This window comes from Bufo bufo, chromosome 2, assembly GCF_905171765.1.
Source record: "Bufo bufo chromosome 2, aBufBuf1.1, whole genome shotgun sequence".
Lineage (NCBI taxonomy): Eukaryota > Metazoa > Chordata > Amphibia > Anura > Bufonidae > Bufo > Bufo bufo.
The window spans coordinates 504,474,283-504,499,351 of NC_053390.1; the positions used below are offsets into that span (position 1 = coordinate 504,474,283).

Consider the following 25,069-nt stretch of genomic DNA (forward strand, 5'->3'; position numbering starts at 1 on the left):
AGCCGATTGTCCAGAAGGAACACGTCCTTCGTCTCATGTAAATGGACCTTTACCCCGGAGTGTCTTGGTGAATCTCCAATATTTCTGAAGGTGTGGCGTGACTGGCTCATATTTCAAGAGTCTCCTGACTTTCATAGTCTGTTCACCTGATTTAGGCTACTTTCACACTGGCGTTTTTTACTGGATCCGGCAGGGTGATAATACAACTATCTGCATCCGTTATGAACGAATCTGGTTGTATTATCTTTAACATAGCCAAGACGGATCCGTCATGAACTCCATTGAAAGTCAATGGGGGACGGATCCGTTTTCTATCTGTCAGATTGTGCCAGAGTTAAACGGATCTGTCCCCATTGACTTGCATTGTGGGTCATGATGGATTTGTTTCTGGTATTGAGACCCTATGACGGATCTCAATGCCGGAAAACATTAACGCTAGTGTGAAAGTAGCCTTAGGGTACTGTCACACAAGCGTTTTTGTTTTCCAGTATTGAGTTCCGTCACAGGAGCTCAATACCGGAAAAAAACTGATCAGTTTTATCCTAATGCATTCTGAATGGAGAGCAATCCGTTCAGGATGCATAAGTTCAGTCCCTCTTACGTTTTTTTGGGACGGAGAAAATACCGCAGCATGCTGCAGTTTTCTCTCCGGCCAAAAATACTGAACGCATGCCAGAATGCCGGATCCGGCATTAATTTACATTGAAATGTATTAGTGCCGGATCCGGCATTAAGTGTTCTGGCAAAACAGATCCGCATGCGCAGACCTTTAAAAATGCAAAAAAATTAACACTGTATCCGTTTTTCCAGATGATACCGGAGAGACTGATCCGGTATTTCAATACATTTGTCAGACAGATCCTCATCAGGATCCGTCTGACAAATGCCATCAGTTTACGTCCGGAACTGCCTGCCGTAATCCTCTGCCGCAAGTGTGAAAGTACCTTTATACCTCTGGGTGTGTACTGTTTGGGCTGTATTTTCTCAGGTCTGCATACTTGTGTGTTTGTCCTGCACCTCTCATTTAGAGTTCAATCACACAACCGTATGGCCATGGTGCCTGGCCACGTGTTCTCCACACTGCGGATGCGGACCCATTGACTTGAATGGGTTTGTTATACACAAAATATAGCAAAAGATAGGACATGTCCTGTCTTTTGTGGAGCAGAGGTGCGGATCAGAAGCCAACGGGATTTTAGGTCCATGTTTCTGCACGGCAAAAGATAGGACATGTCCTATCTTTTCCTGTATTTTGTGGATAATGGACCCATTGAAGTCAATGCGTCCGCATCTGCAGCATGGAGTTCATGCAGCCGTAGGACATGTATTTGCATGACAGTATTGACAGCTATTTGGGGTTCACAACATAGACACAGTTTGTGTGAATGAACCCTTAGTGGGGTCCTTTATTGCGTCCTGCATTAGGCCTCATGCACACGACTGTATGTATTTTGCAGTCCGCAAAAATACGGATGATGTCTGTGTGCATTCTGTATTTTGCAGAGCAGAACAGCTGGCCCCTAATAGAACAGTCCTATCCTTGTCCGTAATGCGGACAATAAAAGGACGTTTTATTTTTTGCGGAACGGAAATGGAATGCACAAGGAGTACCACTGAAATGGTTCCACAAAAAAAAGAAAACGGACGCGGAAAATAAATACGTTCGTGTGCATGAGGCCTTAATCTTCTCTTTGGAGATGAACTAGATGTATTTTTCTTCTGTCCACTAATGAACCGCAGATTGCGGTAGTACATTAGGCTTTCCATTAATGTGGTATATTACTTTTGGATCCTGCGTGATCCCATGTTGCAATTCTTTTTCTTATAAAACTAATAAAATTAAACATAAAATTTAAAACTTGTCCTGCAAAAAACAAGCCCTAATATGGCTATATAGACAGCTAAAAAGTTATAGCTTTTGGAATGGGACAATGAAAAAACTAATTGCTTGGTCACTAAAGGGAAAGACATGCTGAAGATTTAAAATTTGCACCATAGGTCAATTCCTGTTGTGGATTTTTTTTCACTAATGCATGAGAACAACTATATATATATATGATATTTCTGCAGCTAACTGATGGCACTAATCACGACTTGCTGCCTAAAATGGCCGCGTTCCATGTGGAACTACATTTCCCATGTGTCACTGGCTTGGCCGCCATCTTGGAACATGGTACGGCTTGTATAGGCGCAGCCATTTACTAGGAGAAGCCTTTCAGCGTGGATACGAGATTACCCTACTAGACATGGCCACGCCAGAACCCTAAGATCCTGATGACGTCACGAGCTGGCTCTCTTGCGATTGGTTGGCATCTGTTACTCCCGCCATTCAATGAAAAGTAACCGTTGCCTGAGGAGAAAGGAGCTGCAAGGCGAGTCGAGAGGCGCTCAGTAATTCTTCAGCGGGACCCCCCGAATTGTAGCATGGCTACCTCTACCCCCAGCCGCTCGGCCCCTGCACGTGGAGCCTCCACGCCGCTCTCGCCAACTCGTATCACCCGACTGCAGGAGAAAGAAGAGCTGCAGCATCTCAATGACCGCCTGGCCATGTACATAGACCGGGTGCGATCCCTGGAGCTGGAGAATGACCGCCTGATGCTAAAGGTTTCCGAGAAGGAGGAGGTCACTACCCGGGAGGTGAGTGTGTCCCCCGCAGGTGCCACCGTCTACCTGTGGTGACATGTGCCACTTGTTATCCTTGTCCTGGCACCGCCCCAAGCTGTGCTGCCCGGGAACTTCCCCTGTCATTGGATCACGTGGGGCTTCAGGTCGCCATACCTTGTAGTGTATGAATTGTGTCCCGCTCTGGCTGCATTCACACACAGCGGTTTTTGGCTCAGTAGTGTGTTTTTATTCCCCCTAAAGTGTTACAACGGCCTCATGCACACACTGTATATATTTAGCGGGATGATGTCTGTTCCTACCCATTGACATGGTCTGCATTTTGTGTTCTGTGTTTTTGCAGAAAGCACATGAATGACGTGCGACCTTTCCACATCCGTGTCCTATTTTTGGTTGCAAAACTCAGGCCACGATCCCATCGAAGTCAATGGGTTCACAGAAAAACGTATGCAGCACCGTGTTTTGCAGATCCGCGTGTTGCGAACTTCAATATAGTCGTGCGCTTGAGGCTTTAACTGTCATGTCCCAGAAACAGGTCTGGCATTGTATTTGTGAACTAGACGGCTCAGGATGAGCAGTGTCCCTTCCTTGTATACCTTGTGTGTAAGACCACCAGAGGCGGTTTGTATACGGGGAAATCTTGGCCGTGATACCTACGGCCGCCATTGGTTGCTGTGTAGCCATTGAACTGGATGGGTTTTTCGGAAAGCTCTCGAGCTGCGGCAGCCGGTTTGTTTTTTGCAGCTCTGGTTGCAGTAACTAGCCGTTTGCTCAATCAGCGGTAGGGATGAGTGAACTTGTGTCTTAAGTTCGGCGTACAAGGTTCGGGTTATCTATGAATTCCGCGACCATGGACCATAAGTTATATAAGCGGAATCCCTAGTCAGCCCCTGCACTGCTATACATTGATTGTTGGTTGTGTGACGGTGTTGCAGCCATAATCGGCAGGCCAGGAGCCGGACACGACTAATGTACATCTATACACTCATCGCATGCAGCGCTATTTGATGTCCGCCGTCACCAGTGATGCATCAGATGAATGATCCCATAGAAAACTAACCTCAGTTCTCCTCTGGGGTTTTCTACTTCACACCATAGGGAAACGGAACCGCTGGAGATACGTGAAGATGGCCTTAGCTTTATTCTCACTGTCAAGGGGGAATTTATCATGAGGGGAATATTTTGAGTCAGTTTAGTCTTGAATCTGTGTTGGTGAACTTTATGCCACATTTATCAAATGTCTCCTGTTAAATTTCTCATTCTTAAAGGAAACCTGTCACCTAAAAAATGCCTCCCAAACCACCAGCATTAATTAAAGTAGCCAGCAGTATGTTCCTAAAGATCCTTTTCTTCCTCCGGCCAGATGCACCAAAATCTTGAAAAACAAACTTTAATCCACTGCACGCACTATGTAACAGCAGAGTTTGAAGGTAAGGGGGCAGCAGCCTCCTCGCTTCAATTCAAGATAACCACGCCCCTTTCCCTGCCCCTTCGCTTTTGATTTGACAGCCCTTTAAGGGCTCATTCACAAGACTATCAATGGATCCGCATCCTTTCCTCAATTTTGAGGAATGGGTGCGGAACCATTCATTGCAATGGGGCTGCAAAAGATGCAGACAGCACACCGCGTGCCCTGCAAAAAAATAGAGCATGTCCTATTGTTGTCCGCAATCACAGACAAGAATAGGCATTCTCTATATAGCGCCGGTCATGTGCGGTCTGCAAAATGCGGAATGCCCACAGCCGGTATCCGTGTTTTGCGGACCTCAAAAGACTTAGGGTCGTGTGAATGCACCCTTAACCTAACACTTTACTACTCTTGTTTTTCTTACTCCATCATCCTCCTGGAGTGGAAATCAAGATAAAAACTACTCAGGTACGTGGCTGTGTTTTCGCGCTGCAGGTCCTTACTGTGATGTGGGGAAAAAATTGAACTGAAGTACTTATCGAAGGACCACACTGCTATTCGCTGGTAACCGAGCCTCCTTAGCTCCAGCACAGAACCATTCCTCCCTCCGGACATGGAAAAGGACCATCAAGCTACATGAGTTGGCGTCTGTCCTCCACAGTAGTGTCCTGTTGGATATCAAGGGATCGCAACCATAGTGAAGCTCCGACTTCCTCCGTTTAGTAAAGTAATTTTATTATACTTACCAACGAGCACTTTGTTTTAAAGTGTATAAAATCACAAACGGCATCCACAGTACCGCCCGACCCGGGTTTCGCTTACGCACTTCTTCAGGAGCGAATATCTTCACTATACAGTCAAGACCTTTAAAACGCTCCCCTAAACCCACCCATTCCCTCATTATCCAATTACATATAACACACCACAAAAAATGTCACATATATAAAAATGTATAATAATAAATAGGTCACTATTATCATCCATAAGAACCGCTTAGCCTATATTATTTGAGTAATTTCCTCATTTGATCCTATTCCTTTCAGCCTGTAAAGTTTGTACAAGGCGCAGATCTCCATTCCTCCTGGAGTGAGATTAAGACTTTTTTTTTTTTTTTGTCGCAATGATAACTCTGGATTGAACCTCATTTACATAGCTAAACACACACACTTTTCCACCCATATTACAAAACTAGTGTGAGTGGTGTAAAAATGCAAAAAGTCGCAAAATTTGTGCAAGCGAGTGCAAAAAGTCATAAAAGCCCTATTTTTCCCGTTGCCTCCACAACGGCATTCCAGGAGGAATTTCCCGCCTCCCCAGGACAGGAAACAACGTAGCTCAAGTTTAAAAGGCCCCCTTCCGCTACCTGCTTCAGTTTGTTGTTTCCTGTCCTCAGGATCCCGTGGAAACTGCTCCTGCTGCGTCAGGTGTTTAAAGAATGTTGCACTATTGATTGCCCCATTCCAGGAGGACTGCACAGAGGACGGATACTTTGGAACTAACCTCTATCCCGTACCTTTGGCATAAGTCCTTCCATGAAGGCAGCCCCGGGTTTCTGTTCCCCCGCCTTGGGGAACGAGGGGTCGCGCGCATGTGCAGACAGGCCGGAACTTTGGGCCGAGAGTTCCGCTTGCCAGGCCTCTGCGCGTCACTTCCAGCAGCGGATGACTTCAGAGGACTGGCGTATATTAGGGTTGCCAGGAGTAAGGAGCGCTGCGCTATTGGCATTTGCAGTGTGTGCGCAGCATGTCAGCTCCAGTGGATGCCCCGGAGATATCCTGCAAGCCTGTGGATCCTTCTACCGCCCAGAGCCCGGTAAGCCTCCTTCCAGTTATGCATATTGTGCCCGGGGTGGGTTACAAGTTAGATTCCTCCACTGGTGTGGTGCTGGTTTTCCCCTCACCCATGACGGCACCCCATGCGACCAGGGACCTCCCATCCGGGACAGGAAACCTGAGAAGATAAAAGGTTCACACCCCCACCAAGCACCAGTTCAGGTTTCCTGTCCTCCGGATGGGAAGTCTCTGGGAAGCTCACGTTGGTTCTCACCTACAGCCGGGGGGAGGCCCAGGTTCTTATCCGGTGGGTGGCCTCCCCCAGGTGGCGTCAAGCTCTCCGGGGCTGCTGCCTACAGTCTGGGCCTCTTCCCCCACATTCCGGCGCTGGCCTGAGGGAGCCGCTGTGGCCGTGTTCAGGCGGCTTCTCTCCTTGCTCCCGGGTTGCCTGTCTTCCTGTCGGCGTCGGAAGGGGCGTCTGCGCACGCCCCGACGCGGGGGGGGGGGGGGGGCGAGGCTTGACCCGGAAGTCCGGTTGAGCGCCGATGTGTGCCCTGGCGCGTCTTTTAAAATATAAATGGGGCAGAGGGTGGGAACCCAGCCGGCTGATGTGGCACACAGTGTGGTGCTGAAGAGGCTCTTTGCGGTAAGCAAGATGTCGGAGCCTACAGACGGACGCGCCGAACCCCTGGAACCCTCAAGGCCCGCGAGTCCGGTACCAGTCCTGAGGAGTGGGGGCTAAAGAAGGCTGGTGAGATATATCCTTTTTTATTAATGGGGTGTTATCTGCTTGATTTGTGTAGGTGGCAAAGCCCCCCAAAAAAGCGGCCTCAAAGACGAAGCATAAGGAGTGTGCAGGATGTAAGGCCCCCCTAGCTTCCTCCTATTCTAAGCCGTTATGCACCCCATGTATTGAAGGACAGCAGTCTGGGTTCAGGGGGAATGTCTACACCTGCAATACAGAGCCCTCCCCTTTGGGGTTTCTCAAGCCCCCAGAATCTTCACAAAGGTGATTGCGGAAGTAGCCTCCTTCCTAAGATTGTCAGGGGTTCCGTTGCTGCCATACTTGGACGACTTCCTGTTTGTTTCCCAGACCAAAGAGGGCTTGATTCAAAACATCGAGGGTTCCTGCGCCCTGTTAAAGAGCCTGGGCTGGAAAATAAATTGGAAGAAGTCTTGCCTAACTCCATCCCAGAGTTGTGTATTTTTAGGCATCCTTTTAGACTCCCGAGTAGAAAGGTCCTTCCTCCCGTCCGCCAAAATATTCTCCATCAGAGAGCATGTTTTGGATCTTTTCAGATCCTACCTCTGCTCGTTCAGGAGGGCAATGGCAGTGCTGGGCCACCTGACAGCAACCTTTCCAGCGGTCCTATATGCACAGGCTCATACAAGGAAGCTACAGTCATGCATCCTGCGCCAATGGGACGGCTGCAAGCAGTCGTTGGACCGGCTTTTCCACTTATCCGCAGAGGCGAGAATGTCTCTTTGGTGGACTGTGACAGAGAATCTCTCAGCAGGAGTACCATGGGCCTTTCGGGATCCCATTGTAATAACAACGGACGCCAGCCCGTGGGGTTGGGGGGCCCACTCGGAGAACAAGGGTTGGCAAGGGAGGTGGGATTTAAACACCAGGAAAGCCACCTCGAACCTCAAAGAACTGAAAGCAGTAGAAATGGCCTTAAAAGCAATAGCTCCAGACATATCCTTCAGAAACATAGTTCTATACTCAGACAACTTGACTACAGTGGCATACATCAACCATCAAGGCGGAACAAGAGTACCTTCTCTGGCAATACTGTCACCAGATCTTTCAGCTGGCAGAGCAGAGACATCTATCTCTGTCGGCAGTCCACATAAAGGGGAAAGAAAACATAGTAGCCGATTTTCTGAGTCGCACCCAGCTAAAGCAGGGGGACTGGTGCCTAAACTCAGAAGTCTTCTCCCAGTTAACACAGAAGTTCGGCCTCCCTACGATCGACTTATTTGCCTCCAGAAAGAACAGGAAAGTGGAAAGGTTCTTCTCCATAAATCGTCTGGACGATCCAACAGCTTTAGACGGTTTAGCACAGGACTGGACTCAGGAGGAGGGTTATGCCTTCCCTCCATTTTTCCTAATTCCGCAGGTCCTGAAAAAAGTCCAGAGGGAGAGAGCAACGATTACCCTAGTGGCCCCAGTGTGGCCGAAAAGGTCCTGGTACTCCTGCCTCCTAGACCTAGCAATAGCCCCCCCTTGGATTCTCCCCCCTCGGGAGGATCTATTATATCAAGGCCCGATCCTGCATCCCAGTCCAGGAATTCTGCATCTGGCAGCATGGAGGCTGAGAGGGAGATTTGGTTAGGTCGGGGTCTGTCCCAATCTGTAGTTTCCACCATTTTGGGAAGTAGGAAGGACACCACGGCCAGAAAATATAATAAGATCTGGGAAGTCTTTTCCTCCTTTTTAGGGATCAGTCCTGACCCCTTTTCTCCTCCAGATGTCTCTAGGGTTCTAGATTTTTTACAAGCTGGCTTGGATAAGGGGCTTAGGGCTTCCACCCTAAGAGTACATGTGGCAGCCTTGAGTTACTTCTTCGATTCCCAGCTGGCCCTGCATCCTTGGGTTAAAAGGTTTCTGTTGGCAGCCTCCAGGATCCGCCCTTCGATAAGACCCTTGTCCCCTCCTTGGGACCTAAACACGGTCTTGACGGCCCTGTCACAGAAACCTTTTGAGCCCCTGTCAGATTTGCCATTGAATATGCTCTCATTTAAGATGTCCTTTTTACTGGCCATTACTTCAGCTAGGAGGATCTCAGAGATTCAGGCTTTCTCGGCTTTTCCTCCTTATACCCAGGTCTTGGATGACAAAGTTATCATTAGGCCTCTCCCGTCCTTCCAGCCAAAGGTGGTTTCGGACTTCCATAGAAGTCAGGATGTTGTCCTTCCATCTTTTTGCCCTAATCCCTCTAATAGTTTAGAAAGGGAGTATCATTGCCTAGATGTCAAAAGATGTCTGCTTATTTAGAGTCTACCTCGGCCTGGAGGTTGGATGAAAACCTCCTTATTCAGTTTTGGGGTAGAAATAAGGGGCGGAAAGTGTCCACGGCGGTTATTGCCAGATGGGTTAAAAGGGCCATTTCCGAGGCCTATTTAGCGCAGGGTCTCTCGCCCCCTTCAGGGTTTGGAGCCCACTCCACTCGAGCGGTAGCTACGTCCTGGGCCGAGAAGGCGGATGCCTCCCTGGCCCAAATTTGTAGAGCAGCAACTTGGAGCTCTCAACATACCTTTTTAAAACATTACAGGCTCCATCTTCACGCGGATTCCGCCTTTGGTAGGAAGGTGTTTCAGGCGGTTGTCCCCCCCTAATTTCTCATTAATAGTCTATCTCGCATGGGGTGCCGTCATGGGTGAGGGGAAAACAACATTGCTTACCGGTAATTGTTTTTCTCGATACCCATGACGGCACCCCCGAAATTTTCCCTTCCCTATAATAGAAGTATATTTAAAAAAAAAAAAAACTAAAAAGCCTTTAGTTGTCCTTTTATTAGGTTATATGCGGGGTAGCCCGCTACTTCCTTATTGGTTTCTGAGAGTTTTCTCTCAAGTATTGAAGAGATATAATGTACCGTTTGGATCTCTCTCTCTCTATTTTTCTTACGTGTATTCACCTCCGGAGTACTGTTTATTACTATCACTGGTGCTTGGTGGGGGTGTGAACCTTTTATCTTCTCAGGTTTCCTGTCCCGGATGGGAGGTCCCTGGTCGCATGGGGTGCCGTCATGGGTATCGAGAAAAACAATTACCGGTAAGCAATGTTGTTTTCTGGAGAACCATTCCTTTTTAAAGAAAGCCCTAAAATATTGATTACATTTTTTAGGGCAGGGAAGCCAGCACCATAAAATCAACTGATGGATCTTTGGGACGGAAGAAACTAAGAAAGTATTATGTCCCAGATGTATGGACAAAGTAGTGACTGAAGAGTCACCCTCCTTCCTTGAATCTATAAGAAATATGATAAAGGAAGAAGTTAAAACGGTAATTGATACAAGATTACTGCCGTATTCTCCTCAGCCCTCTACCTCGCAAAGATCTCAGATGTCGGATCTTCAAATGGAACCTGACTCTGATGAGAGAAATAATATCAGACAGGTTCTGAATCCTCTGAAGATGATTCAGGGAAGCCCTTCTGTACCCTGGAGGATACAGAAAGGTTATTAAAAAAAAAAAAAAAAAAAAAAAAAAAAAAAAGCTACAATCATGATTGAGGAAGTTGAAGAGCCTCAGTCTATTCTGGACAGAATGTTCCATGCACTAGGAGAAAAGAGGAAAGTCTTCCCTGTCGATGATAATATAAAGATGTTAATTACTAAAAAATGGAGATATCTGGAAAAGCGGAATGTAGTTCCGAATTCCTTTAAACAAAAATATCTCTTCGCCGATGACGATTCAGCCTTATGGGATAAGACTCCTAAATTTGATGCCCCTGTTGCCCGCATGTCGAAAAAAAATCTCCCTGCCCTTTGAGGATTTGGACCTGTTGAAAGATTCCATGAATAGAAAAATCTGAGGGTCTTAAACCTGCATGGGAGACTAACACAGCCATGCTAAGACCCAGTATAGCTGCCACTTGTACCTCTAGATCTTTATCTGTCTGGGTATTGCAACTAGAAGAGCACCTGGCAGCAGGGACCCTGAGGGAAGAGATCCTAGCTTCGGTTTCCATTTTAAAGCAAGCTGCAAATTTCCTATCTGACGCCTCGGCAGACCTAGTAAGACTCTCGGCCAGATCCTCGGCCCTTTCGAATGCCGCACAAAGAGCTATATGGCTCAGGTCATGGTCTGGAGACGCCATTTCCAAGAGTCGTCTATGCTTCATTCCATGTGAGGGGGATAGACTGCCATTAGGTACCGAGATGAGATCCTCAGACCCCTTGTGAGACCATATGCTAATGCGGTTGGCCCTAGGTTCCTCCTAATGCAAGACAATGCTAGACCTCATGTGGCTGGAGTGTGTCAGCGGTTCCTGCAAAACGAAGGCATTGATGCTATGGACTGGCCCGCCCGTTCCCCAGACCTGAAGCCAATTGAGCACATCTGGGACATCATGTCTCGCTCTATCCACCAACGTCACGTTGCACCACAGACTGTCCAGGAGTTGGCAGATGCTTTAGCCCAGGTCTGGGAGGAGATCCCTCAGGAGACCGTCCGCCACCTCATCAGGAGCATGCACAGGCGTTGTAGGGAGGTCATACAGGCACGTGGAGGCCACACACACTACTGAGCCTCATTTTGACTTGTTTTAAGGACATTACATCAAAGTTGGATCAGCCTGTAGTGTGTTTTTCCACTTTAATTTTGAGTGTGACTCCAAATCCAGACCTCCATGGGTTGAAAAATTTGATTTCCATTTTTATTATTTTTGTGTGATTTTGTTGTCAGCACATTCAACTATGTAAAGAACAAAGTATTTCAGAAGAATATTTAATTAATTCAGATCTAGGATGAGTTATTTTTGTGTTCCCTTTATTTTTTTGAGCAGTGTATATTGGACAAGGCATCAGATAGGAAGAAAGGATTCCCTTCTGATTCAAGATTAACAGTGCAGTTCCTTTCAAAATCAAAGGAAGGCTAGACCAGATTAGAAGAGAAAGGAGAGCTCAAGAAGATGCCCAATCAGTGGTCTGCCCAATGATGCCAGGCTTCAGGTAGGAGGCAGGCTAAAGATGTATTCCTCAGCCTGGGAAAAGATTTCAACCTCGCTATGGGTAAGAAATACAATAAGCATAGGGGAACCAGCTCGAATTCGACACACCTTCACCGGATTACTTCACTTTCAACAGGCAATTACGCCAAATAGAAAAATAGCAGGCCCTAGAATTAGAGTCTATTTTGCAAAAATGGGTCATCGTCGCAGTTCCAAAGGATTAGGAAGGAAGGGGGTTTTATTCGCCCATCTTTCTAATAAAGAAACGAAACAAGACTTTCAGAGTAATATCAATCTAAAGAAACTAAACAGATACATGACTTACAAGAAATTCAGAATGGAAACAATCAGATCTACAGTAAACCTGTCTCGCGATTGTTACATGGTAACAATGTATCTTTCAGACGCGTACTACCATGTTCCAATACACAGAGGATATCAAATATTTCTCAGAATTGTGATATTTCTAAAAGGTCAAAAATGTCACTTTTAGTTCCAGGCACTACCAATTGATCTGTCAGCCCCCAGAATATTTTTAAAAATCATGGCAGAGGTAACCGGGTTTTTGCATCTCCAGGGGATAGTAATTGTCCCATATTTGGACGATCTATTGATAGCAGCCCCAATCCTTCGCGATCTTAAAGGGATTCTGTCACCAGGTTTCACCCCTGTCAGCTAAACATATGCTGATGTTCAGGGCCTCATCAGGATTCCTAATGTGGGCTTCTAAATGTGATCCGTAGCCTTATTTTGCTAAAAAACAGGTCTTACTAACCTGTCACTCAAAGAAATAAGGTGCCCAAGGGGATGTCAAGGGATGCAAGGTGCCCGCCGCACCCACCGCCGTTCGTGCCCAGCGCCGCCTTTCCAGACTTCTGCACCGCCTCCTAATCCTCTGTGCCGCCTCTCGCTCTCCCTCCATCCCCGCCCTCCTCCTGCTGTAAGATCTCGCGCGTGCGCACAGGGCTCTGCCTGATGCGCCCGTGCGGACTTCTCGATTTGGCTTCTTGAAGCGAAGTGCGCATGCGCCGACACTTCGCTCAACCCAGGTATGACCTGCACTCTGGCGCCAGCCTCTCAGAGCCCTGTGCGCACGCGCGATATCTTACAGCAGGAGGAGGGGGGAGGGAGGGAGAGCGAGAGGCGGCAGAGGATTAGGAGGCGGTGCAGAAGTCTGGAAAGGCGGTGCTGGGCATGAACGGCAGTGGGTGCGGCGTGCACCTTGCATCCCTTGACATCTCCTTGGGCACCTTATTTGAGTGACAGGTTAGTAAAACCTGTTTTTTAGCAAAATAAGGCTACGGATCACATTTAGAAGCCCACATTAGGAATCCTGATGAGGCCCTGAACATCAGCATATGTTTAGCTGACAGGGGTGAAACCTGGTGACAGAATCCCTTTAAGAGATATCTAAAGATTGTCCAGGAGAAAATGGTGGAACTAGGCTGGTTAGTAAATATACAGAAATCGGATCTAGTCCCCAGCCAACAAAAGACATTTTTAGGGATCCTACTAGACTCCAACAACCTTATGTCTTTTCTCCCTCGGGAGAAACAGATTTCTTTGTGTCAAAGGATATCGCTATTCTGGGAGTCCAGAAGAGTGTCGATCAGGGAATTCATGACGCTATTGGGTCATCTATCCCTGAACAATTCCTGCAGTCGGATGGGCCCAACACCACACAAGGATCCTACAAAGTTTTCTTAGAGTCCTGGAACGGAGATCAGGACTCTTTAGTAGGGATCAACTGATTATCGGTTTTACCGATATCGGCCGATATTCAGTATTTTGACCGTTATCGGCATGTATTTTGCCGATATTCCGATAACGTATTGGGAACCAGGATCGCGCTGCTCTGTGCTCTGTGTTCCCTCAGCAGCACAGGGGAGAAGGAAGCAGTGTCTCACTCCCCCCTGTGCTGCTGCAGCCAGTGAGAGGAAGGAGGACAAGAGAAGGGGAGGGGCTGTGGCCACTGCGCCACCAATGAAGATACCTCTCTCATTCATTCATTCATTCATTCATATACAGGAGGCGGGAGCTGGCTGCAGAATCACATAGCCGACTCCCGACCTCTATGAGCAATAGCTGCGATCTGCGTAGTTAACCCCTCAGGTGCCGCGGATCGCAGCTACCGCTCATAGAGGTCGGGAGATTTCTCTTCTCTTCATTGGTGGCGCAGTGCACCCAAGCCCCCCAGTATTAATCATTGGTGGCGCAGTGCGCCCCCCACCCCCTTCCCAGTATTAAAAACATTGGTGGCGCAGTGCGCCCCCCCCAGTATTAATCATTTGTGGCAGTGGTCACAGGGTCCCCTCTCCCCTGCTCCTCCGATCGGAGCCCCACCAGTGTAAGCCTGGGGCTCCGATCGGTTATCATGGCAGCCAGGACGCTATTGAAGCCCTGGCTGCCATGATAAAGCTCCATGCTGCTGTGTACACAAAGCACAGAGCAACAGGGACAGTGTGAGCTCCTATTCAGGGTGAATAGGACAAGGGTTCTAGTCCCTAAGGGGGCTAAAAGTTAGTAAAAAATAAATAAACACCAAAATATTAAGTATAAATGAAAGATTTTAAAAAAAAAAATATAATAATACACGTTAACAATAAACATATTAATTTTCAGCAGATTTGTGTAGGATTTATTTATTTATTTTTTTCTTCAAAAATGAAAATTGCCAGAATATCGGTATAAATTATCGGCCTGTAAGTTCACAAATTATTGGTATCGGCCCTAAAAAATCAATATCGGTCGATCCCTACTCTTTAGACAGAAGAGTAAAGATTCCATTAAAGGTAAAACTGTCTCTCTTCTTGTGGAAGAGGAGTCTTTTGGAGACCAACAGATCAGGTCGTCATAACAACCGACGCCAGCAGGCGAGGATGGTGAGGCCACACAGGAAGTCAAGTGGTGCAGGGCACTTGGAGTCCTGAGATGGCCTTAACCTCTTCAAATATAAAAGAATTGATGGCGGTTCTTAAAGTGCTTCTGTCTCTAGAGCCATCGATAAGGTCCCAACATATAAAAATACTGTCCGATAATGCCACCACATTGGCCTACCTAAACTGACAGGGAGGGACAAAATCCTAAAGAATTCAGGATCTGGCAGGGAAGATTTTCTGTTGGGTAGAATTTTTTTTAAAATAATTAGTAGCCGTCCATCTAAAGGGCAAAGAGAACATAGTAGCAGATTATCTCAGCAGAAAGAATTTAAGAGCAGGAGAGTGGTCTCTAGACCCCGATATGTTCAAAAAAATATCCAAAAAAATGGGGGATTCCGAATGTGGATCTTTTTGAAAGTCAAAAAAGCAGAGAGCTTGAGCTATTCGGTTCCCTCTCCAGCCACTAATGGTGGATGCCTTGTCAAGCCCATGGCCAAAAGATCTCCTTTACATCTTTCTACCTCACAATCTAATTCCAAGAGTGTTGATAAAGGCGATGGAGAAAGTCACAATTAATACTAATTGCGCCTTTCTGGCCAAAAAGCTCCTGGTTTCCTCTCCTGTTCAATCGTGCAGCTGGACAATACTAGCCTCTCTCAGCATATTCAGGCCTACTACCAGGGTCCGGTGTTCCATCCAGATGTGGCAATATTGCACCTAACCGCCTGGAGAGTGAGCAAGCTCAATTGAAACAAAGGGGTCTGTCTGAGGCCGTGATCTCCACTCTTTTGTTCAGTAAGAAAGAAACCACTTCCAGGATCTATACAAGAACATGGAAGGCCTTCGTTGATTTCGCAGTAGACCATTTTTACCACAGTCAAGACCGCAATATTCCACTCATATTGGACTTTTCCCCTCCCCCACGACAGCACCATAGAGAGAGAGGGATCCACCCCCAGGGACAGGAAACCTACAGAAATAAAAGGGTGGAGCCTCTCCTCCTATTCAGTGGTTTCCTGTCCCTGGAGTGGGAGACCTACAGTTTCCTTTTTCTTTAGGTCTTACCGTTGGTCTTTGTTTCCTAGGAGTTTCCTAGAGGGCTGACGGTCGCTGCCGGGGTCTATCGCGCTGCTGGGCAGGCTGAAAGGACCCTAGGATGCGGAGGTGCTCCAGGGGGCTCTCCGTATCTTGCGGCAGGCATGTGGGTAACTCTCAGGGAGAGCTCTGCCCCATGGAAGCGCCATCTGGGCGGCTGGAGAGTGGTTATCCTTGGATACAAGGCTCTGCCACTGGTTTTTCTGTTGGAGCGCTTCCGGACACGTGGGGAGATTGGTCACTTCCGGTACGCGACAAATGCATGACGCACTTCCGGTTTCCCTGAAGAGCTCCATCGAGGCGTGGAACGCATATTACGCGACTTCCGGTTTCGGATACCGGATGGGGCGCGCTTTTCAAAAGCGGCAAATGAGCGAACGCCCGGGGGTATTTAAGAGAGATGGCCAGACCAGTCAGTGAGCCTATACAAGACGGTCTGTGCTGATCTACATGTAGGGGCCTCCTGGCAGTTGTTATGTTATAACAAAGCTACGGATCAGAGTCTAATTATAAACCTTTTTTTCCATAAGTGTATAGACTCCCTGCCTCCTCCATCCTGATACAATGGAGGAAGAGAGAAGACCTGAATCTGCTGAGGGTGAAGTGGATCCCATCCCGGTAGTTCTTTGATCTTCAGGGGGTAAGTGGCTCCGTTTTTGGGGTTTTTTATTAAAGTTATGCCTTGTGCTCTCTCCTTTCCAGCCTAAACCAAAGAAAATGCTGGTAAAGAGAAAAAACAAGGAGTGTGCGCTGTGCAGGACTTCTTTATCCTCTTCCTATGGAAAGAAATTGTGCAAAAAATGCATAGACAGGACCATTTCGGACGAATCCCCATCCTTATTGGAAAGCATTAGATCGCTTATTAAGACGGAGGTTAAAAATACCCTTAAATCAGGCAAGAAGGAAAAGACTTTGATTAAAGATAAAAAGACAAAATCTAGCCTGCCTCAGGACTTCTCTCCAGACGACAGTGACACACCTCAGGGGTCGTCCTCGTCTGGTTCATCATCGGAAGATGAATCTATGTCCAACACCTTTTTTCCTTCAGAAGATACAGACAAATTGCTGAAAATTATAAGATCCACCATGAACATTGAGGATGTTAAGGAGGATAAATCTGTGGCAGACTCTTTGTTTGAGGGGTTACAGGAAAGGAAGGGTCGCTGTTTTCCTGTACATAGCAGCATTATGTCTTTGATTCAAAGAGAATGGCGGAAGCCAGGCAGGAAGGTATTTGCCTCTAAGGCCTTTAAACGGAAATATCCATTTGAAGAAGTGGCCTCTTCCTCTTGGGGGAAAGCTCCAAAAATTGATGTGGCCATCTCTAAGGTGTCTAGAAAATCTTCTCTTCCTTTTGAAGATACGGGCATGCTTAAAGAGCCCTTAGATAAAAAGGCGGAGGGCTTCCTTAGGGGTGCTTGGGAGGCCTCTACCTTGTCCTTTTGTCCCGCTGTAGCGGCTACAGTCACGGCTAGGACCCTAGCTCTATGGTTACAGCAGCTAGAAGTACAGTTAAAAGAAAGAGCCCCTAGGGATCAAATATTATCCTCATTGCCAACTTTACAAAAAGCAGCTGACTTTCTGACAGATGCGTCGGTGGATTCTATTAAACTTAACGCACAGTCAGCCTCCCTCACCAATTCTGCGCGTAGGGCTCTTTGGTTAAAAAGTTGGAATGGGGGTGATATGGCCTCCAAACAGAGGTTATGTAATATCCCCTGTCAGGGAGAATTTTTGTTTGGGCCAGAGCTAGACGATCTATTAGAAAAGGCAGCTGATAGAAAGAAAAGATTTCCAGTCCCTAATCCTGCTGCTATCTTTAGTTCCCGAGGTAGGCAGTCCTTTCGTCCCTATAGAAGTTATGCAGGCAGAAGGCAGAGCAGAGATAAGGATCAGAGATTCCGATCCAGAAATTTTGGGGGCAAAGGATTCTTGTTCGGAAATCCTTCCTCTGCTAATAAGAAACAACCCCAACAATGACGCCAGGCCAGAGGTGGGAGGAAGGCTGAAATTCTTTCAGGAAGCCTGGGAAAGGATTGCAGGGCCATGGGTTCTAGATATTGTTTGTTCAGGTCTAAAACCAGAATTCCATTCCTTGCCTCCGCAAAAATTCACCATTACAAAAAGCGTTTGTGTAAAAGGTCGGTTTCCCATAATAAAAGAAGTTTCAGACCTTATCAAGAAAAATGTTTTGATTCCTGTTCCTCCAGAAGAGCAATTCAAAGGGTTTTTCTCCCACCTGTTTCTGGTTCCAAAACCGGATGGTACACACAGGACGATCATCAATCTCAGGGATTTGAACAAATTTCTGGTGTTCAAAAAGTTCAAGATGGAAACAATGAGGAATACGATCCAGCTTCTTTTTCCTCATTGTTTCATGGCGGTGTTGGATTTAAAAGACGCTTACTTCCATATACCAATGCACCAGCAGTTTCAAAAATTCCTGAGAGTGGCGATTCCGATGGATGGTCAGGTTCGGCAATTCCAGTTCCAGGCATTGCCCTTTGGCCTGACCATGGCCCCAAGAATATTTACAAAAGTGGTAGCAGAGATGATGTCGTTCATAAGACTCAGGGACATTTTGATAGTTCCATATCTGGACGACTTTCTGATCATTGCGAGTTCCAGGCTGAATTGCGAAAGGAATGTTCAGACTGTCATTCAGACCTTTCAAAAACTAGGTTGGATAGTGAATTACAAAAAATCCAAGTTAGAACCAGTCAGAATTCAGCGGTTCCTTGGCCTGATTTTAAATTCAGAGACTCAGAAAGTGTATCTCCCAGAAGAAAAAATTACAAAAATCTGGAATCAAGTCAGATCCCTCTCTTCCACATCCCTGACTCTTCGAAAGGCCATGTCGGTTCTAGGATCCCTAACCTCCTGCATCCCGGCAGTAGAGTGGGCCCAACTTCATTCCCGTCAGTTACAGTCGGAGATCTTGACGGCTTTCAAAAAACACAAGGGTATGTTAAATGTCAGGATAAAAATTTCAGACACAACCAGAAGGAGTCTATCTTGGTGGCTGGACAGGGACAATCTAGTTCAGGGGGTTCCATGGTCCTACCCAGATCCTATGGTCCTGACCACGGATGCGAGCCCTTGGGGGTGGGGAGCCCACATTCAACAATACAATTTTCAGGGTCTTTGGTCCCCAGTCCAAAAATCATTCTCTTCCAACCGGAAAGAGTTGGTAGCTGTAAGGCTAGCCGTAAAAGCAGCTCTGCCACTACTAGGCACAGGCCACGTGAGAATTCTTTCAGACAATCAAACGACGGTGGCATATGTGAACCATCAAGGGGGGACAAGGTCAGCGTCCCTAAGGTGGGAGGCAGGAAAATTGTTAGCACTGCTAGAGAAAGAAGTCAGTCACGTATCAGCCCTCCACATAAAGGGAAAGGAGAATATTCAAGCAGATTTTCTCAGCAGACATCCTCTAAAACAAGGGGAATGGTCCCTGAACTCCTCAGTATTTTCCAGAATCAGTGCGTCATGGGGCAAGCCAGTCATAGATCTCTTCAGCACGAGCCAGAACAAGAAGGTGGAAGTCTTTTGTTCCCTGAATCCAAGAGAATCCCCATATGGGGTGGATGCCTTTCTACTGAAATGGGACTTTCCCCTAGCATATGCTTTTCCCCCCTTCCAGTTGATTCCAGCAGTCCTGAAAAAGATCAAAAAGGACAGGGCAAGGGTCATCCTTATTGCCCCCTTTTGGCCCAGGAGGGCATGGTTCACCCTGCTCAGGACGATGTCGATCTCAGAACCCTGGATTCTGCCGGACCTGCCAGATCTGTTGTCCCAAGGTCCAGTTTTTCATCAGGCGGTCAGTGGTCTACATCTGACTGCATGGAATTTGAACGGAGCCTGTTGATCAAAAAAGGTTTCTCCCAGGAGCTCATTACGACCTTGCTTAAAAGCAGAAAGCCTGTTACCATTTCCATCTATGCCAGAACTTGGAAGAAATTTATTGAATTCAGTAATCTGAACCCAGGACATTTACCCTTGTCTGTCCCTATTTCCCAGGTTCTTGAATTTCTACAAAAAGGCCTTTCCTTAGGTCTTGCTAAGAGTACCCTTAAGGTACAAGTCTCTGCCCTGTCAGTTCTATTCGAGCAGAACTTTGCCTCCAATCCATGGATCACCAGATTCTTTAAAGCGGTAGATAGGATGACGCCAGTTTCATCCCCTAGAGTTCCCCCGTGGGATCTTAATGTTGTGCTTAACTCCTTAACAAAAGCACCCTTTGAACCTATCAATTCTGTAAGCATAAAGCTTCTTACTTTCAAGCTTGTCTTGCTAGTAGCCCTCACTACTGCTAGAAGGATAAGCGAGTTACATGCCATTTCCATTAACCCCCCTTTCACTACAATTATGGAGGATAGAGTTATTATTTTGCCCGATCCAGCCTTTTTACCCAAGGTGTCGTCCAGATTTCATAGGTCTCAGGAGATTATTCTTCCCTCCTTTTGTGACCATCCCAAGAACTCTGGAGAGTTGACATTTCATACTCTAGATGTGCGGAGATGCCTAATTCAGTATCTCGAAATTACAAAAGAATGGAGAAAGTCTTCTGCTTTATTCATCCTCTTTTCAGGACCAAATAAAGGGAAGAAGGCTACCAAAAGTACCCTGTCTAGGTGGCTTAGACTGGGCATTATACAATCTTACCTGGAGGAGGGTCTTTCTCCTCCAGTCTCGGTGAAAGCTCACTCTACTCGCTCTGTTTCCACTTCTTGGGCTGAAAGGTCAGGGGCCTCTATCGAGCAAATTTGTAGGGCAGCCACGTGGTCTTCTCCCTCTACTTTTTTCCATCACTACCGTTTGGATCTGCACTCTTCTTCTGATCTTTCCTTTGGTAGAAAGGTTTTGCAAGCGGTGGTCCCTCCCTAGGAAGGGTTCTTCCTCTGTAATTCTCTCTATGGTGCTGTCGTGGGGGAGGGGAAAAATGAAGATTACACTTACCGGTAATCGGATTTTCCAGACCCCACGACAGCACCCTTCCTAATTCCCTCCCTGGTGGTGGTTTCTAAAAAAAAAAAAAAAAAATATATATATGTATATATTATGTTCCAAGATTTGTATTGTTTATGCGAATATCTGCTGTTTAAGCTCAGACTAATTAATGGCGTAGGAGTCCCTCTCTTGCTCTGTAATCCACTGAATAGGAGGAGAGGCTCCACCCTTTTATTTCTGTAGGTTTCCTGTCCCTGGGGGTGGATCCCTCTCTCTCTATGGTGCTGTCGTGGGGTCTGGAAAATCCGATTACCGGTAAGTGTAATCTTCATTTTCGATAAGGGGCTCAAGCCCAGTACCCTTAAGGCACAGGTATCGGCATTAAGCAAGTTTTTAGAAGTAAGACTGGCAGACTTGCCGTTGATAAAGCGGTTTATAAGAGGCGCATCGAGACGATGCCCGTTTGTACATTCCATTGTTCTGCCTTGGGACCTAAGCCTCGTGTTGGAAGTTTTAATGGACACACCTTTTGAACCTCTGGATGAGATCTCACTTAAACTCTTAACTAAAAAAACAAAAACACCTTTTTACTAGCAATAACATCAGCTAGAAGAATAGGAGAAATCCAAGCCTTCTCCTGTAGAGCTCCTTACCTCTCGGTGTTAGAGGATAGCATTATCCTTAAACACACTCCTAGGTTCCATAGCTAGCAGGAAGTATCTCTTCCATCCTTTTGCGAAAATCCATCATCTGAGTTTGAGAGGAAATATCATAATTTGGACGTCAGAAGATGCCTACTTACCTGGAGGTCTCCAAGAAATTCAGAAACTCTGATCATCTCCAATATCAGGGCAAGCAAAAGTTGTTTATCATCAAAAGAACCTGACTCTCCATGACTGATCCGCAAAAAACGCTAGTGTGAATGTAGCCTTACCTAGACATACTTATTGTTGTCTTTACCCTGATAAGAGAGGTAAAGAAAAAATCTATCTTTTTTTTTTAATCATTGATATCCCCCATACACATTATTGCATTGTTGGCTGAACCTGCTGTTCTTGGCACGTTTGGCCAACAGTTTAAAGGGGTATTCCCATCTTGGGCAATGGGGGCATATCACTAGAGCCTCAGGCTTTGTTTATGTGATAGGTGTGGGACCCGCACCTTTCAGACCGTGGGGGCATATCCTAGCAATATGGCCCCTTTGTCTGAGAACCCTTTTAATGTGTAGGGGGAGAGAACTACTAGCAACAGCTTTCTCCCCATGAAATACATATTTGGCTAACGTGAATGTCTGTCTGTGTATGGGGGGCTGGGAGGGTGTGGGGACAGACAGATGTTCGGCCTACAGCTATTGAATGTGTATTGCTGCCCTAGCACTTTGTTCATGCCTCCAAATTTTGCAAAACCTGCTACCACCCATTCATGAAGGAAACATCATTGCACCTGTTTGGGGAGTGCCTCTATGCATAGTCTGTTGGATCTTATATCTCCCCTGCATTTGTCTGCCTCTCATCTCGCTGCCAGCTTCCTCACTGCGCTGAATAAATCGCCTAATACGGGACGGCGTAGGTGCGAGATTTCCCCGGCAGACAAGGCTAGCAGGAGGAGACCAATGTTGGCCTGGCCCTGTCAATCAAGAGTGGAAAGAGGTGGGTGAACGGAGCCTCTAGGAGCAGGTACAATGCCCCCCCCACCCCCCAGCTCCTAGAGGCTAATTGGCATATACTACGTTATAATTGCACAAAAACGGGGGCACACTGGAGAAAAAAAATAGCTGAAATAGTTAAATTCAGGTGACATTTGCACATGTATAATGTCAGCCTGTTTAATAGTGAAAAGTGTGGTGACAAAACCCTTTAAAGGCAGTCTGTCACCACTATATGACCATATACAGCACTTACATGGCGCTGTAGCACACCTATACATGATTCTAATGGTACCTTTTGTTATATATAATAAACCCCCCCCAAAACAGAAATCCAACTTCCAAACATGAACTCAGTAATGAGTAGCTCCGCCCTTATTGTTTATCACCTCCAAAATTTGTTTCGGCATGCTTGATGCAAGCGTTTCCATGAAGCGAGTGGGAACATTTCTCCAAGTTGTGAAGACGGCCGCACGAAGGCCATCTACTGTCTGGAACTGTTGTCCATTTTTGTAAACTTCCCTTGCCATCCATCCCCAAAGGTTCTCAATTGGATTTAGATCAGGGGAACACGCAGGATGGGCCAAAAGAGTGATGTTATTCTCCTGGAAGAAGTCCCTTCTCCTGCCGGCATTGTGTACTGTAGCATTGTCCTGTTGAAAAACCTAGTCGTTACCACACAGACGAGGGCCCTCAGTCATGAGGAATGCTCTCTGCAACATCTGGACATAGCCAGCGGCCGTTTGACATCCCTGCACTTCCTGAAGCTCCATTGTTCCACTGAAGGAAAAAGCACCCCAGACCATTATGGCGCCCCCTCCACTGTGGCGCGTAGAAAACATCTCAGGTGGGATCTGCTTGTCATGCCAGTAACGTTGGAAACCATCAGGACCATCAAGGTTAAAAAAAAAAATCTCATCGGAGAATAAAAATTTCTTCCACCTTTTGAATGTCCCATGTTTGGTGCTCTCCTGCAAAGTCCAAACGAGCAGTTCTGTGGCGTTCAAGGAGACGAGGTCTTTGAGGTCTTCAGAGACGAGGTCTTTGAAGAAGTTTTTTGTTTTTGAAGCCCTTCAGTCTCAGATGCTGTCTGATGGTTATGGGCCTGCAGTCAGCACCAGTAAGGGCCTTAATTTGGGTCGAGGATCGTCCAGTGTCTTGACGGACAGCCAATTGGATCCTCCGGCTCAGTGCTGATGAAATAGTTTTGGGTTTTCCACTTGACTTTTTTGTTCCATAACCCTCCAGGATCATTAATTCCAAATGACTGTCTTACTGCGTCCCACCTCAGCAGCTATGGTGCCCTGTGAGAGACCCTGCTTATGCAGTTCAACAACCCGACCACGTTCAAAAATGGCGAGTTTTTTTTGCCTTTGCCATCACAACGTGTGACTACCTGACAGAAAATGACAATGAATCCACATCTTTGCACAGATTTTGCCTTTTTAAAGGCATGTGGTCCTAAAATTTTGATCAGCTGAAAAACAGCCTGTTTCAGTTTAATTGTTATTTTCAAATAATTGAATGCTCAAAAAATGTTTTCTCACTCTCATTTCTTCTTGTTGCATGTTGAAGCTCTTCTTGGAACCTTGTTAAGATCCAACAATGTAAAATAGGTTTTTTTTTTTGTCATTTTTCAAGTGGTCTTAAAATTTTGATCAGGACTGTATGAAGGACACTAACTGCTCAGCGATATGTGCAAGACATCCTGTTTTGCCTCTCATGGCAGGGCATCCCACTGGCATTTTTCAGAAGGATAATGCTTGCCCACACACAGCAAAGGTTTTCCAGGAATGTCTCCACCAGACTCCAACGCTTCCTTGGCTTTTCGTGGTTGGCAGATTTGTCAATCGAGCATTTATGGGAGGGGCTGGGATACTAGCTTTGGCAACTTATGAGTGTATAAGATCTACAGGCCCGACTTGAACATCTGTGGGCAAATGTGCCACAAAATACCATATGGAACCTGTATGCCCCTGTGCCCAACCATATCTCATCTTGTATCCAGGTGGCCCAGCAGGGTACTAGAGCCTCCGTCCAATTGTACAGTTTTCCCCAATAAACGTATCCTTTCGCTCTAATTTTGTAATCGCTTACGTATATCATCATTACAGTCACACTTAGAAAGGTTCATTCATTCATCCTTGGTGCATTATTTTTTGTCAGTGAGTATATAGCTATATTCCTGAAAACGAACAAAAAACCGTTTGCTATAGCAACTTATTACATCACATCTTTTTTCATTTTATAGTGCTCTTGAAAAATGAAAGCTCTCCTGTGATTGGTTTCTATGGGCAACAGTTGCAGTTTTTCAGAATTTCTCCCAATGTCTATGCAAATTCTACACACTTTAGGGCAGATTTATGGAGCTGTCTAAAATACTGTTACTCATAGCAACCAAGCCCAGCTTTCATTCGTATTCTCCTCTTGAAAACTTTGCTGTGCTTGGTTGCCATTGGTAACAGTTTCTCTTTCAGACAGTATTGATAAATCTGCCTTTCTACCCATGGTCATTGGTAGTAGCAGTTGGCGTATTCCCTATGCCAACTCACCGATTATGCTTCATGAGACAACCCCTCTAATTCTACACGAGTTAGTCTTCAAACATGACACATCTTGTGATATTTAAAAAGGATCACTGAATGCAGTTTTAATCCAAAATATAGGAGTTCCAGGACAGTGCCGTTTCTTTGAGTAAATCCAGATTTGTCTGTTCTGCTCCCATACAGATGCTGGGTGAATAGAATGTGTGGCTCTGTACTAATTCTGCCCGTTTTTGCTGTGTTGCAGGTTAGTGGGATCAAGCTCCTATATGAAACTGAACTTGCTGATGCTCGAAAAGTATTAGATGAAACTGCAAGGGACAAAGCAAGGCTACAGATTGAGTTGGGAAAGTATCGATCGGATCTTGATGAAGTAACAAAAACGTAAGTATGCAGAAGGTATTATAATGTATAACCTACACTTGCCATCCTTATCCCCTCTATTCCAGCTCCAGTGTTCACCCAGGGAGGGAGT

General features: G+C 46.3%; 1 protein-coding gene across 1 annotated transcript in view; it reads left to right on the forward strand.

Annotated features, from left to right (window-relative positions):
* Positions 1-2,248: 2,248 nt before the first annotated feature.
* The window catches only part of LMNB2 (lamin B2), an 89,188-nt gene continuing 66,367 nt past the window's right edge, over positions 2,249-25,069 (forward strand). The window contains exons 1-2 of the mRNA XM_040417826.1: positions 2,249-2,637; positions 24,842-24,978. Of these exons, the coding sequence (XP_040273760.1) occupies positions 2,425-2,637; positions 24,842-24,978 (350 nt within the window). The 5' untranslated portion in view covers positions 2,249-2,424. The remainder of the gene's footprint in view (positions 2,638-24,841; positions 24,979-25,069) is intronic.